Source organism: Vulpes lagopus, chromosome 19 (assembly GCF_018345385.1).
Source record: "Vulpes lagopus strain Blue_001 chromosome 19, ASM1834538v1, whole genome shotgun sequence".
In the NCBI taxonomy this organism is placed as follows: Eukaryota; Metazoa; Chordata; class Mammalia; order Carnivora; family Canidae; genus Vulpes; species Vulpes lagopus.
Window position 1 is genome coordinate 18,475,453 of NC_054842.1, and position 15,397 is coordinate 18,490,849.

At 36.4% G+C, this 15,397-nt stretch overlaps 1 protein-coding gene across 1 annotated transcript; it reads right to left on the reverse strand.

Annotated features, from left to right (window-relative positions):
• Positions 1-251: 251 nt before the first annotated feature.
• On the reverse strand, positions 252-1,193 carry LOC121478558 (phosphatidylcholine transfer protein-like). Its single transcript, XM_041733640.1, has one exon. The coding sequence runs from the start codon at positions 1,180-1,182 to the stop codon at positions 541-543; it is 642 nt and encodes a 213-aa protein (XP_041589574.1). The 5' UTR covers positions 1,183-1,193; the 3' UTR covers positions 252-540.
• Between the last annotated feature and the right edge of the window lie 14,204 nt (positions 1,194-15,397).

Below are 15,397 nucleotides of genomic sequence, written 5' to 3' on the forward strand. Positions count from 1 at the left end.
TCACATTAAGTGCTTAGGCCTGTACTAGTTTTCAGAATGGTTTGAAATCAAAACAGGTCATGATCTTCCACAAGTAGGATCGGGAGAGAGACTTACTGCATTATCACCTCACACTGCAGCCAAATCAATACACCAAAGCATAAGGCAAATGGACTTCAGTCCATATCATCCAGTCTTGTTGCCCTGAGACTCCATTCTGAAGGGGATGGGGCTCCCAGCAGGCCCTCCTGAGCTGCAAGAAGTCACATCCCGCTGAAATGGCACAATGGAATGACTGTGTTCTCTACTGAGGACTTCCCTTTTTAAAAATAAACAAGCAAGAGTTTCCCTATTCTGACCCATATTCAACAGTGGAAGAAGGCAGCCAGTCCTGGGGTGGGGAGACTGGGAAAGGAAGCCTGGTGTCAGGCAAACACACTCAGGGATGATGTGCAGGAGAGCATGCAGCTCTCTGAAGATGGCAGAGTGAAAGGAAAGCTGAGCATCGGTGGCCTGTGGCATTCCCAGAGAAACCATTCCATTGACACACAATTGACTTCCTTAGGTTTTCTTGAGGTAGTTTTGACAGGCTTTCCCCATATCTTCCAGGAAGTTAGGAACACCACTCTTGGCGACCCAGTTAATGAGCCAGGACGGAATTTGGCCACCCGGGTTATCGAAGTAATACATGAAAACTTTGCTCCCCTTCTTGCCATCACTCTCGATTGCCAGGCTCTGCTTGTACTGATTCACCCAGACCACACCAGACCTCTCAGCAATCTGAGGCACAGAGGTGCTCTGCAGGATCACGTGGATCTTCCTCCCGTCCAAGTCCAGGTCTCGTCGCTGCCAGATGTAGATGTAGTCTCGGTTGGACATGGGAAAAGGGTACTTCACTTGCCAGTAGACCACGGTTTCTCCATTGCATTCCTTTTCATAGAGTTCTTTAACATATTGGTCCCACTGTTTTCTGTAGTCTAAGTCCATATAGACATCCGCAAGTACATCCGGCAGACAATTGTCCAGAACACCAAAGACCTTATACTCATAAAGTCCAGTTTGCTGGTCCAGCAGCCCGTAGATGCTGATGCCCAGGGCCTCCAGCAGCAGCTCCCAGCTGGCCCCGGGCAGCGCCGGCCGCAGGAGCTCCGCGCAGGCCTCCCGGAACTGGTCCTCGGAGAAGCCGCCGCCCGCAGGCTCCATCCTCGCACAGCCCGGCCCTCTTTTTGATGTTGTTATACATGGAATTACTTTTATGATTATACTTTCGGGTTGTTCATTATGATTGTATACAAATATGACTGACTTTTGTATGCTGATCCTGTATCCTAGAGCTTTTCTATATGTTTTTTTTTTAAGATTTTATTTATCTATTCATGAGAGACACACACACACAGAGAGAGAGAGAGAGAGAGAGGCAGAGACACAGGCAGAGGGAGAAGCAGGCTCCATGCAGGCAGCCTGACGTGGGACTCGATCCCGGGACTCCAGGATCATGCCCTGGGCCGATGGCAGGCGCTAAACCGCCGAGCCACCCAGGGATCCTGCTGTATGGTTTAATAGGGGTGTGTGTGTGTGTGTGTGTTTGTTTAGATTCCTAAGGATGTTCCCTCTGCAAGATCAGGTCATCTGTGAATAGAGATAGTTTAAGTTCTTCCTTTCTGATATGGATGCTTTTTATTTTCTTTTCTTGTCCAATTGCCCTGGCTAGAACCTCCAGTATAGTGCTGATTATAGTTGGTAAGAACAGACATCTTTGCCTTGTTTACCAATTTTAGGGGAAAAGTTTTCAATCTTCACTACTACGTATGATATTTTCAGGTTTTCATAGATAGCCTTTATCAGATTGAGGATATACCCTACTGTTATTAGTTGGTTGGCTGTTTTTATAGTGAAATGTGTTCGATTTTTAAAATATATTTTCTGTATTAATTGGGAGGATGATGTGATTTTGATACTTTATTCTATTAATATATTGTATTACATTGATTGGTTTCCCTATCTTGAAACAACCTTGTATTCCTGGAATAAATTCTTTTGGATTTAGTGTACAACCCTTTTTTATCTTGTTGGATTTAAATTTTTGGTAGTTTCTTGAAAATTTTTGCTTCTATATTCATAAAGAATGTTAGTCTACAGTTGTTTTTTCTTTTGATGTCTTTGACGATTTTAGTATAAGAGTAATGCTGACTAATGAAAATGGTTTGGAAAATGTTACCTCCTCTTCTAATTTTTGGAAGAATTTGTGAAAGATAGGTGTCAATTCTTCTTTAAATGTTTGATAGAATTCACTAGTGAATTCACTATATGGTCCTGATCATTTCTTTGTAGGAACTTTCTTGATTATTATTCAATTTCTTTATTTGTTATATGTCTATGCAGATTTTCTTGAGTTAGTTATGATAGATGTGACTTTCTAGGAATTTTTCCACTGTATCTAGGTTATCTAGTTTGTTCGCATATATTTGTCATAGCATTCACTTCTGGCCTTTTGATTTCCTTAAGGTCTATAACCTTCTTTACTCTTAAATTTACTAATTAGTCTTCTATTTTCTTCATAAGTCTAGATAAAGGTTTGACAATGTGTTGGTATTTTCAAAGAATCTTTTGGTTTTATTGATTTTTTCAATTGTTTTTCTATTATTATATCATTTATTTTTCTCTAATCTGTACTATTTCCTTTCTTCTTCTTGCTTCAGATTCATTTACTCTTCTTTTTCTAATTTTTTTAAAGTAAAAGATCAGGTTGCTGAGTTGAGTTTTTTTTTTAATATCAACATTTATAGCTCTAAATTTTTCTCTAAGCATGATTGCTTAACTCCAGTGCAAAAGTTTTAGTATGTTGTGGTTGCATTTTAATTCATCCTAAAGTATTTTCTACTTTCTCTTGTGATTTCTTCTTTGCTCCATTTGTTGTTTAGGGTATGTGTTTAATTCCCACATATTTGCAAATTTCTCAAATTTCCTTCTGTTATTGATTTCTAATTTTACTCCACCGTGGTCAGAAAACATACTTTGCATGATTTCGGTGTTTTTTATATATATATTGAATCATTGTTTATGGTCCAACTTATGGCCTATCCTAGAGAATGTCCCACGTGCAATTGTCTTATGTACACTACTGTTATCAAGTGAACTGTTCTATATATGTCATTAGGACTACTTGGTTTATTGTGTTATTCAAATCTTCGATTCTCTTGTTGATCTTATGTCTAATTACTCTATCCATTATTGAAAATGGGATTTTAAAGGCCCCAACTATTAATGTTGAATTGTCTATTTCTCCCTATAACCCTGTCAGTTTTTGCTTTACATATTTCGGGGCTTTGTTAGGTAAACATATGTCTATATTTGTTACATTTTCTTGATGGTTTGAATTTTTAATCTTTATAAAATACCCTTCTTTGTCTCTCGTAACTGTTTTTGTACTAAAGTCTATTTTTTTCTAACGATCATATAACCACCTAGCTCTCTTTTGGTTACTATGTGCATGGTATACATTTATCCATCCTGTTACTTTCTTCTTTTCATGTCTTTGAATCTAAAGTGTGTCTTTGAATATCTTATAGACAAAATATAGTGAGATCATTTTAAAATCCATCCTGTCAGACTTTGCTTTTTGAGTGGAGTATTTAATTGATTTACATTTGACTAATTGCTCATAAAAAAGAATTTATATCTGCTATTTTGTCATGTCTTTTTATATATATTATGTCTTTTTTGTTCCTCTATTCCTTCATTACTGCTTCATTTAGTGTTAAATAAGTACCATTTCAATTTCCCTGTTTCTTTTACAATGCATTTTTGTTTGTTTGGTGATTAAGGATTATAATTAATATATTAAATTATAACAGTCTAGTTCAAATTAATATCAACTCAATTTTAGTAGTTCACAAAAATGTTTCTTTATATTCATTCTCTACCCCTTCTTCTGTGCTATTATTGTCATATAAATTATATTTTATACATTATACCACCATCAACATGTATTTATAATTATTCTTTATGAAGGTGTCTTTTAAATTGATAGGAGGAAGAAAGAGTTTTCAAAAAAATTCTTGTCTTTTACATTTACCTATATAGTTACTTTTACTGATATTCTTTATTTCTTCATGTGGATTCAAGTTATTATGTAGTATTCTTTCATTTCAGCCTGAATGACTCTTTTTAGCATTTCTTACAGGGCATGCCTGCTAACAAATTTTCTGTTTCTGTTTATCACACGTATGTCTTAATATTGCCCTCATTTTTGAAGGATAGATTTGCTGGAACTCAAATTATTAATTAAAATTATTTTTATTTTTCCCTCAACACATTGAATATATCATCCTACTAGCTTTTTCCTCCATGGTTTCTGAAGAGAACTCAGTTGTTAACCATATTGTGGATCCCTAGTACAGGATAAGCCATTTTTCTCATCTTATTTTCAAGAGTCTTTCTTTGTATTCAAGTTCTGAAAGTTTGACTATGATGTGTCTAGGTGTCAGTCTCTTTGAATCTATCTTACCTAGAGTTTATTAAACTTCCTGGATATATATATTAACACTTTTCTCAAAGTTTTAAATACAAATTTTATATACAAGATCAATGCCACCTGTGAAAAGAGGTAGTTTTAGTTCTCCTTTTCAATCTGGATGCCTTTATTTGGCTAATTTTCCTCAGAAAAACCATTATTTCTTCAAATATTCTTTTTTTTCTCCCTTCTCTCCTTTCCTTCCAGAATTCCCATTATGCATATGTTCTTTATTTTTTTTAAGATTTTCTTTATTTATTCATGAGAGACAGAGAGAGAGGCAGAGACACAGGCAGAGGGAGAAGCAGGCTCCATGCAGTGAGCCCGATGCAGAACTCAATCCCAGGACCCCAGAATCATGACATGAGCCAAACGCAGACTCTCAACCCCTGGGCCCCCCAGGCATCTCTGCATATGTTCTTTAACTTGATGGTGTCCCACAGGTTTTCTGAGATTGTTCACTTTTCTTCACACTTTATTCTGTCTTTTCTCATATGAGATAATTTTAAGTGATCTATCTTTAAGTGCACTGATTCTTTATCCTGCCAACTCAAATCTGCTGTTGAATCTCTAAGTTAAATTTCACTTCACTTATCATATTTTTGGACTCCAGAATTTATATTTAGTTCTTGTTTGTAACTTCCATCTTTTCACTGACATTCTCTATTTGGTAAGACATCATTCTTGTATTTCTTTTAGTTCCTAGACATGGTTTATTCTCCTAAATTTCCTTTCTAAATATGTTCTTTGATTTTATATATATATATTTTTTATATATTTTTATTGTATATTTTATATATATATATATATTATATATATATTTTATTGGAGTTCAATTTGCCAACATATAGTATAACACCCAGTGCTCATCCCATCAAGTGCCCTCCTCGGGGCCCATCACCCAGTCACCTCATCTGAATAGCTGATTAAAAACATTCACTTAATAAGTGTCATGCCTGGGGGGATCCCTGGGTGGTGCAGCGGTTTGGCTCCTGCCTTTGGCCCAGGGCGCGATCCTGGAGACCCGGGATCGAATCCCACATCGGGCTCCCGGTGCATGGAGCCTGCTTCTCCCTCCGCCTGTGTCTCTGCCTCTCTCTCTCTCTCTGTGACTATCATAAATTTAAAAAAAAAAAAAAAAGTGTCATGCCTGTGCTTTCTCAAGGATAATTTCTATTGACTAGCTTTTTTCCCTATGTATGCATCACACTTTCTTGTTTCTTTGTAAATCGCATAATTTTTTTGTTGAAAGCAGGACATTTGAAGTAATATAATGTGGCAATTCTGGAAATCAGATCTTCCTTCCCCAGGATTGGTAGTTCCTGTTTGTTACTGTTGTTTCAGTGGTTTTTTTAGTGATTTTCTGAGCTGATCTGTCATTTGTATTCTAGCACTAATTGTTCTACATTGTGTGTGGCCACTGGATTCTCTGCCCATTTAGGTTAATGGTCATCTCATGCTTGAATTAGATTTCCTTAAATGCCTGGAACCAGTTAAGTCTCCCAGACTCTGCTGAGGATCTTGGTGTACATACTGGGGCATATTTTCCACACTCAGGCAGGCAGTTTACAACTCTGTCTTAGCCTTCACATCCTGCTTGCATATAGCTTTAAAATCAGCTGGAGATGAGAGCTTAGAACCTTTTCAAGTTTTTTTCTGAGAATGTACACTGCTCTACATATAGGAGTAGTTTTCTATATTCCTAGAATATGCTGAATCCATTCAAAGTCCTCTATATACATCTAATTTCCCAGCTTTTCCTTTTAGATTTTTTTGTTCTTGTTCAGCTCGTTGTTTTCCCCAACTGTTATTACCACCTCAGGCAATTGCAATGTTTAATAATTGCCACTGATGACTTTAGATAAATGCTCCTTGAGAAAAGACTACAATGGGTTGGCTTTGAGTCAGTTCAAATAAAAACACTCCTTGTTAGTGGGATTTCCAAGAGGCTGACATACTGGTCAAATATTAGTTATACGGTAATTGAGCTTAGAGGAGCTGCCGTCTCATTTGGTCTCTACAGAGGCTGCTAGGCTGCAGGTATTCAGTATATGTTATTGGTCTCCAAGGCTACCACTGAGATGGAAAAAGGAGAATAAGACTAAGCAAGTTAAAACACCACAAAGCTTGGTGTTCTTTCTGATTCAGAATTTTCTCAAATAAATATTTTTCAAATTGTTGCAATCTTTGGTTAATTTCCAGGGTTTTGAAAAAGTTGATTTTCCACTATTCTCATTCCTTTATGAAAGAGAGGATTTTTGAAGGTCCTTACTCTACCATTCCTCCTGATGTCACTTCCTCCCATAATTTTTAAATAGCTTTTTTAGTGGTTTTATTATCTGCTTTAATATGTACCCAGTTACACATCCTTTCTTGTCCTATGACAGCTAAGAGTCTACAGGATCAAACTGAAAAGGGAAAAAAGCTGTATATAGATCAATAAAAGAATCCATTTGACCACCACTATCCACTCTGCATAGACATGACAGTTTGTCATGCTTCACTAACAGAGTCACAGGGCAAGTGGACACACAGCAAGCAACCTCTTACAGATTAGAAAACACGCTTTATAGACTCCTCTCTCCTCTCTTCACTACTTGGTTCATTTTTTTAAAGTTTTTGAAAATGTTAATCAAATTAAAGCATGACCAAAGTTAAATATACCCCAAACATCAATGACAGAAAGTAATAGTCCTCTGTCCCAGAGTGAACCATTTTCAACAATTTATGTTCTGAGTTCTTTGAAAAATTATCTGCACATTTTAAATAATATGTTTATACCACTAACTCTTCATTTATCAAATCTAGATATTATTATTCCCTTACTGCTATAACTTCAAAAATTATGATGCTTAGATCCTTATTTTTAGTTTTTTAATGGTTACTTTTACTTTAGGTTATTAATATAATATAATTTTTCCCACCAACAGAAATGGAATCTTACTCTTCACATTCATAATAAAAGGTTCATTGCAACCCTTTGTTTCCTTCACATTTCCTCCCTTTTTCATTTTCTCAGCTTCATTTAGGAATACTTTTATTTTTCCATTGTCAAGGTTGATAATATTTACATTCTGTTCTGAAAGATTTTTATTTTTTGCACTTAGTCTGTAGGTTAAACCTAAATGTTGAAAAACAATTAACAATATTTCTATTATTATTACTCTCGTTCAGAGCACAGCTACGTAGGAACTATGATGAAATTTCCTTCCCCGAGATTGTAATGTAATTATATCTGTGATACTCAAAGGGCAATCTTCCCAATGACAAGGTCAAATGAGTTTTCTTTTTTACTTCTCCCTCTCCTACTCTCACTAATTGCTCAAAGCTTGATGTATTTCAATTTGCCACTTATGTGACCACAATTTTCCTGTACTTTTTCAAAAGTCAATTTTGCCTTTCATCACAATTTTGATAGCTCTCCTTGAACCATAAGCCCCTTAGTTCTTAGTAAATATATATTGAAATTAAATTATTTGAACTACCAGTCTATCCCAATTAATACATGAAATGTTAAAACAATATTTTAATATTTCCCAGGGATTCTGTATGTGATTACTGGCCGAATAAGAGAGAAATTATTCAGTATGTCCCTTTAGGATAAATTCCAATGCAATTTTTGGCGGTACCAAGCTTTCCTGAAATGTTTGTTGGCAATATTGGTATCATCCCACACATGTATGGGGTATATGGCTTCCAGAAACCAGAATGACTTTGCTGTACTTGATATTAACTAGCCAAAAGGGAAATAAATGTTTTATTTTTCCATAATTAAACTGAAATTGTTTAATCTGTCAGGTTCTAAAGAAAAAGGATCTGACTCAATTTAAAAGGTTTACCTAAGGAGTTTGATTCCCAAAGAGTGTGCACATAATGAAGAATTACAATAATCAAATCCTGGGAAGGAAGAAAGAGCCCATGAGCAAAATATTGACAATGATTCAAGATAATGCCAGTGGAGGAAATAAGCAGCCTTAATTGTCAAGAGAGAGGATGATATCTAGCCTCCTAAGACTAACTTTACTAAACCACTCACATAGCCTTTCCCATTCAAATATATCCCTTGCCAGTTCTCCTGGAGCACAGATTAGAGTGTGGGTTCTCAGACCTCTATGAATAAGCTTCAGCAATTTGGCAAACCTCATTTACCTATTTAAAGAGTTTCATGTTTATATTTCTAAGAAGAGGGTTTATAGATGTAATTGATTTGTAAAGGGTTCCAAGACCCCAAAAAAGTTGAGCTCACTGCCTCAGATTAAATCTGGTTCTTGGATATCATATGTTGACAGGCCAACCCATAAGCAAATATACCCAAGACTTCTTTAGAAGGGCTACTAATTCTGTCAGAACTAGAACACACAACTTATCTCTCTTTATGAATTAGTCAAATTATCACACTAGATAACTCCCTTTCATCTTTCTTATTCCATGCCTATTAGAAATATTACATGGCTAAAGAAAATTTAAAAGAAAGCCTAAACCTCCTGAATAAGTACGTTCATAACCTTCAGAAGTATTGGGTAATAGCAAAATATCTGCCAAAAATCTCACTAAAAAGTATAAACGAAACATGGAAACAATCTGGTTTACTCTATTAAGGCCTGGAGAACAGAAAGTAGTAAATGTCCTCAACCTCCTTAAGTAAAAACATACATTCCAGATTGAGGACAATACATTGCATGGAAATACAGGGATCTGACCCTCCAGTGGAGTTTCTGGGATCTAGTACTCTGGGGTATGTTGAGATGTCCCTCCAAGTGGCAGAAACTTGCTACAACTTGAACCTCCTACAAAAAAAAAGTCACAATACTTAGTGACCTTCTTGGGTTATAGAGGTAATATACACCATGCTTTGGTGTACTTCTCTACCCCATTTCCTGTTGAGTTCAATGGTTGTCAACTTAAGTGAGACTAAGGGCAAATGGAGATTCTCCAGCTGGTCCAAGCTGCTACCACCAGCCCTAACACTTGACTTAAAAAATCTAATAAGACTTGATGGGTTTATGGCAGACTGTGATACTCTGTGCAGAATTCCACAAGATTTAAAAGGCAATTTCTTGCTTTGGGGGACAAACATGCCCCTTTCAAGTTATTGTCCCTTTGAAAAACAGCTCTTGGTTTACTTCATTTACTAATGAAGACCCAACACCTCCAAGGGATGCCAGCTGATCAAATAACTTCTTGAAACATCACATATTAAATATTATTTAACTAATGGCAACATTATAAACTCAGGCACAGTTCACAAAACCATAATCATATCATTGATATATATTGATATATTTACCTATTTTAAAGGTAGGTAGAATTACGTAGAGAAAGAGACAAAGACAGAGATCTAGAGAGAGATAAAGAACTGAGATACATCTTAAAGGTACAAGTGATTTGCCTGAGTAAGGGGTTTACACTCCCTGAATATTCACTCATGTCTTCTGCCACCTTCCCTCAGCCCTCACTTATGGCCTCCTGAGGACTTTCCTCTGGCTAGTGATCTGAGAAGAGAAAGACAGAAGTGTAGCTTACAGACAGTTCCAGAATATGGTGCCAGGATCAACCAAAAGGGGACCATGGCAACTTGATAACTTTCGTAATGAGTAGCCATGAAAGACAATAAAGAGAAGTTTTCCCATGGGTAGAAGACTGAGTGGGATATAAGTTATCTTTCACTGAGTAAGTTGTGGTTCAAATAACCCCAAAACATTAGTGCTTACAATAAAGGTTATTTGTCACTCATTATCAGGTTGGCTCTGGGTGAGCTACAGCTTTGTTCTACGTGCTTTCTCAGTCTTATCCAGAATGAAAGAGTATCCGCCATCTGTAGCATTGCATTCTTGTGTCAGAGTGAAAAGGGATGATGTCAGAGCTCATATGGCATTCTGATGTTTTATCTGAGGATGCCAGATGCCATGTCTGGTCACACTCCATTTGTTAAAACATGTCATATGGCAAAGCCTAATCAATTGTCTCCACAGAAAGAACTGTCAATCACATGACAATGGATAGGTTATATAATCCTTTAATAAAAGGGGTATTAATAATGAGGAAAATAGTATAATCTACCATAAGCAGTACATACAATTTCTCACTTTTGCTGGAAATAAAAACTTTTCAAGATATGATTCAAGACCTATTCATAGAGGGTAGCTGATAATTTAACTGGGTCAGAGAGAGTCCCATTGTGGAGGAAACTCTTAGTAATCAGATGATTTATCTAGTGAATGTCAGTAAGCCTGTCTTCAGTCAATGAACTCATGAACTAAGTGTCTATGCCAACAGGCAGAGAAATCTCCCCATGAAAGTCAACTGGCTGTGACCACCAGTGAGTGCTCCGATTGCCAGCAGCAGCAACCAACCCTAAGTTCTGATTTTAAACACATTTCCTCAGAGTGAGGGCAAAGCAACCTAGCTATCCTATAATAGATTGATTGGATTATACCCCTTCCATTAAGGTGAGGACATAGATATATTTCCCCCCACTGGAATAATCACTATTTCTGGATTTGGGTGGTGACGAGATGTCCTTACTAATTGTCCCTGCAGTCAATCATTTCCAAACCTGTTTCTCTAGCCTTCCTACTGATTCTGTGGGCTACACAATTTCCTCCCAATAAATCCCTTTGCAGTTCAGAGTCAGTTTCTGCTACTTGCAACTAAGACCATAGTCAGAAAAATAAAGCCCTTGGGATTTATATTCAGTCACTATCCTTCTGAAATAAAGCCCTAAATTCCCAACTTCTCAAAATCCTACCATTTACAAAAAAACATGGCTGAACATTGAGAACATTACGCTAAGTAAAATAAGTCAGGCAGAGAAAGACAAATATTATATAATCTCACTTATACGTGAGACATTAAAAAAAAAAAAAAAAGAACTCGTAGTAAAAGAGAGAAGATTGGTGGTTGCCAGGATGGGGAGTTGGGAAGTGAGAGAAATGGGTGAAAATAGTCAACTTCCAGTTATACATGATGAATAAGTTCTGGGGATGTAATGTACAGCATAATATACAGTATTTATAGTTATTTGTATATATAATTAACAATATTGTACATTTGAAAGTTGCTAAGAGAGTAGATTCAGAACGTTCTCACTACAAAAATAAAATGTAACTATGTGAAGTAATGGATGTTAACTTATCTTATTTTGGTGACCATTTTGCAATATGTAGATAGATCAAATAATTCCATTGTATACCTTAAACCTACACAATGTTATATGTCAATTTTATCTTAGTAAAAAAAAATAATTCCCAACTTCTCCATAAATGAAGAAGAAAGGAATTTCCTCTTTCTTGAATTGTAGACCTGGCACCCAAGCTACAATCAAATCAATCCAGAGGAATTTCTTAGAGATTCAAGTTTAGACTGCCTAGGAAAAACAAGAGCTAAATTGAGCAATTCTCCACTGAATTCGCTAACTGCAGACAGCAAAGCTGTCATTCACTTTATAAAATGCTTCTTTTTTCTTTAAACTATTGTATATTTCCTTGGATATTCTGGTATCCTTTCTATATACTTCATTTTCTCTGCATAAAATAAGCCAAATTAGGCAGTTCTATTTAAAATATAGCAGTAATTGCTACCATGTCTGTAAGTTTTCCCCAGCCATCTTTGCTAAGAAAATGTTCATCTAGCAGCTTCTTAGTGACCAAAATCAAAAAGAATTCAGGTAATTCCAAAGCAATCTTTTAGTACTTATCAGGGACTGCCAGATTTTTTTTAAGTCTTTATGCCACACACTCATGCCTGCATTAAACTTCCACTAGCCTTGGAGTAACATCTAAATTAAAATGGACAAAACTCTGGAATTTTAGTGACTGGCACAGCAAAGTTTCATTTCATTTATATTTCATTCATCTAATGTCTGCTAAACAGCTACTTTTCTCCATGCAATGACATAGAAATCCAAGATGCTGAAATGTGTGGTTCTACAATCTCAATATATGACCTCTAGAGCCCTTTGGCCAGAACTAGTCATATGTCCAGCCTAATGGCTAGGGAGGCTGTGAATGCCTGAGAAATACCATCTCTGCTACAGATGAAAAAAATAACCAGGTATTATTCATTGGTCTAGCATTTAAAAATAATTATTTTCTTTAGTAGCTGATGTAGGTCTGAAACTTTGTATGCACCAGGGCTATGAACTTCAGCTGTACATGGGTCTTTCCTCCAGAAAATTATAACTTAAGGAAATGGGGAAAGGTGAAAAATAAATTAAACCATTTATAATACTGTATAGTAAGTACAGTACACAGGCTACTGTTAAAGCACACACAAAAAAAAGAAAACGGGGTAAGATTTTTAGGGGAGGTGATTTTTAAGCTGGGTTTTTAAGGATCTAGTTTAATTTTTTATTTATTTTTTTAGAGAGAGAGAGAAAAGAGAGTGTGTGCACAGTGGGGGATGAGGCAGAAAGAGCGGGAAAGAATCTCAAGCAGACTCTCAACTGAGCATGGAGCCTGGCATGGGGCTCCATCCCAGTATCCCAAGATCATGACCTGAGCCGAAATCAAGAGTCAGAGGCTTAACAGATGGTGCCACCCAGGGGCCCCAAAGATCTAGTTTAAATTAAGCAGATGAAGGGAAAAGAACATTCTAGGCAGAAAGGCCAAGATGTGAGAACACTTAGAAAATGGTAATAGCATGATGGTTTCAGAGACAAGCCGGATCAGAAAATAGAGGAGACATAGTCACAGAAGTTAAGAGTCCAGTATTCATAAGAATTATGAGTCTCCTGAAATCCTCTGTGATGAAGGGATTCAATGGTTAAATGTGTAAAATGTTTGGAAAATACAGCAGATTATATGCACATTTTAGCATATTGAAAGTTCTGAGAAACCCTACGATATTCAAAGCAACTTGACCTAACTTTTGACTAGTATTTATCAAACTCAATGTGAAATTTTATTAACAGTTCATAAAATTGGTAGTCTATGGAATGGAGAAAATCTGGGACTAGATGGATAGGTGTATGTTGGATTAAAAAGGGTATAATTGAAGGAACTGGAATTTTATCCTGAATGTTATAGGGACAGTAAATGTTTCTAAATAGAGGAAAAATTTGAAGATGCTATGGTGTATGGTAATCCAAGCATGTGGTTACATACATTCCAAGCCCAGGACTTTACACATAGTAGAACCTCCACAAGTTGAAGAGTGTTTGGGTGCTTTAGACAGCTTCTGAAATGATTCACAATGACCCCTGCTCTCTTGGCCTCCATGGCCTTTCTGTAATCCCCTCCCCTTGAGCTATGCCAGACCTAGTGACTTGCTTCTAACAAACAGAATACAGCATAGGATGCCACTCCTGCGATTAGGTGACAGAAGATTGTGACTCTCCGTCTTACTTCCCACTCTCTCTTGCTGGAATTCACTCTTGTACTTTTGCTGGCTCTATGTTCTAATACATTGTACAGAGAGGCTGCCATGGCAGGAAGCTGAGAGAGACCTCCAGCCAACAACTCATGGGGAACATAAGCCTCAATTTAACAGACTACAGGAATTAATTCCTATCAACAACCAGGGAAGTAGATTCTTCTCAGTCAAACCTTGATATGACTGCACGATCATATCCAGAGCCAGGAGACCCAGCCAAGTGTGATTCCTGACCTACAAAAACAATGAGATAATAAAGTGTATTTTTTGAACTGCTAAGTTTTGGGATAATTTGTTATGCAGTGATACATTACTAGTACAGTAAATGAACAGATGAATCAATCAATACATGTATTTTTCTCTATTTTATGGCCTTGATATTTATCAAGCCTTTGTTCTTCCTCTTTTATACTTGAATGACATAAGATGGTATACTTAGCCCCAAATGTTTACCTTTTTCTATGTTTCTGCCTTTTCCCATCTGACTTGGCCATTTTTCACATCAAAAAGGTAAAATATATTTTCCTATCTCTTGACATTGGGATTAGCTACATAATTTGCTTTAGCAAACTGAGCAAGGCAGAAGCAACAGAGTGTCAACTATGAGCCTAGGTTTAATAGACCTTGAATTTTTTCATTTCAATTTTCTTGCAATTCTTTTGTTGCTACAAGAAGAATGCATTAAAACTAGTATGTTTATCCCAAAAGGAAGATGAGAGGCATGTGGAACTGAGCCACATGGTCAAGTCTGCTGTCGGTCAACTGACTCCCAGACCATCCACTGAATCATGAGCTAGATAGATGCTAGTTGTGTGTGCTATTGAGATTTTGTGATTTTGTTGTGGTGGTGCTTACACTGTTATATCCATAGTTGACTCGTATATACTATGTTCAGAAAAGGGGGATGGGAAATCATCTACTGAAGAACTGGTCTGATTAAGTAAACCTTAAACCTAGCATGTGCTAAAATTAAAAAAAAAAGTAGACATAGCTAAACTTTCAGGCAATAGGAAATAATTTGAGCAATTTTTCTAAACTCTGAAATTTCTAGATCCTATTATTATTTGTGGCTTGCTAACACCCTCAGCAAGTTGTGGGGGAAAAAAGTAGATTCCAGTTTATCACTTACCTTAATGAGTTACAGAAAGATATGAAACAATTAAGTCTCCCTTTTCCATTACCATGGTTCATAAATCTGATGCTTTTGAAGAACTCATTAGCTCTTTGGGATCATACTTAGATGGAAACTGTAAGAATGTACAGTGACTTTTATTTTTTCACTTTTTTCCCCATTAAAATAGTGAACATAGGGAGGACAAAGTGGTCAATTGAAGGGAAACTTAGTCCATGAATGTTTTAAATGTAGTCTAAGAAAATTCAACCTTTGGTGGACTGAATCATATTGGAACTAGACTCCTATTTGAGCTTAATTGCCTTTAAGTTATTTCAAAGAAATCACTATGATTTGCATGTTACTATTTTTCTTTCCAATTTTTATCCCATTACACTTACTTAGTTTGAAAAAGCATTTCC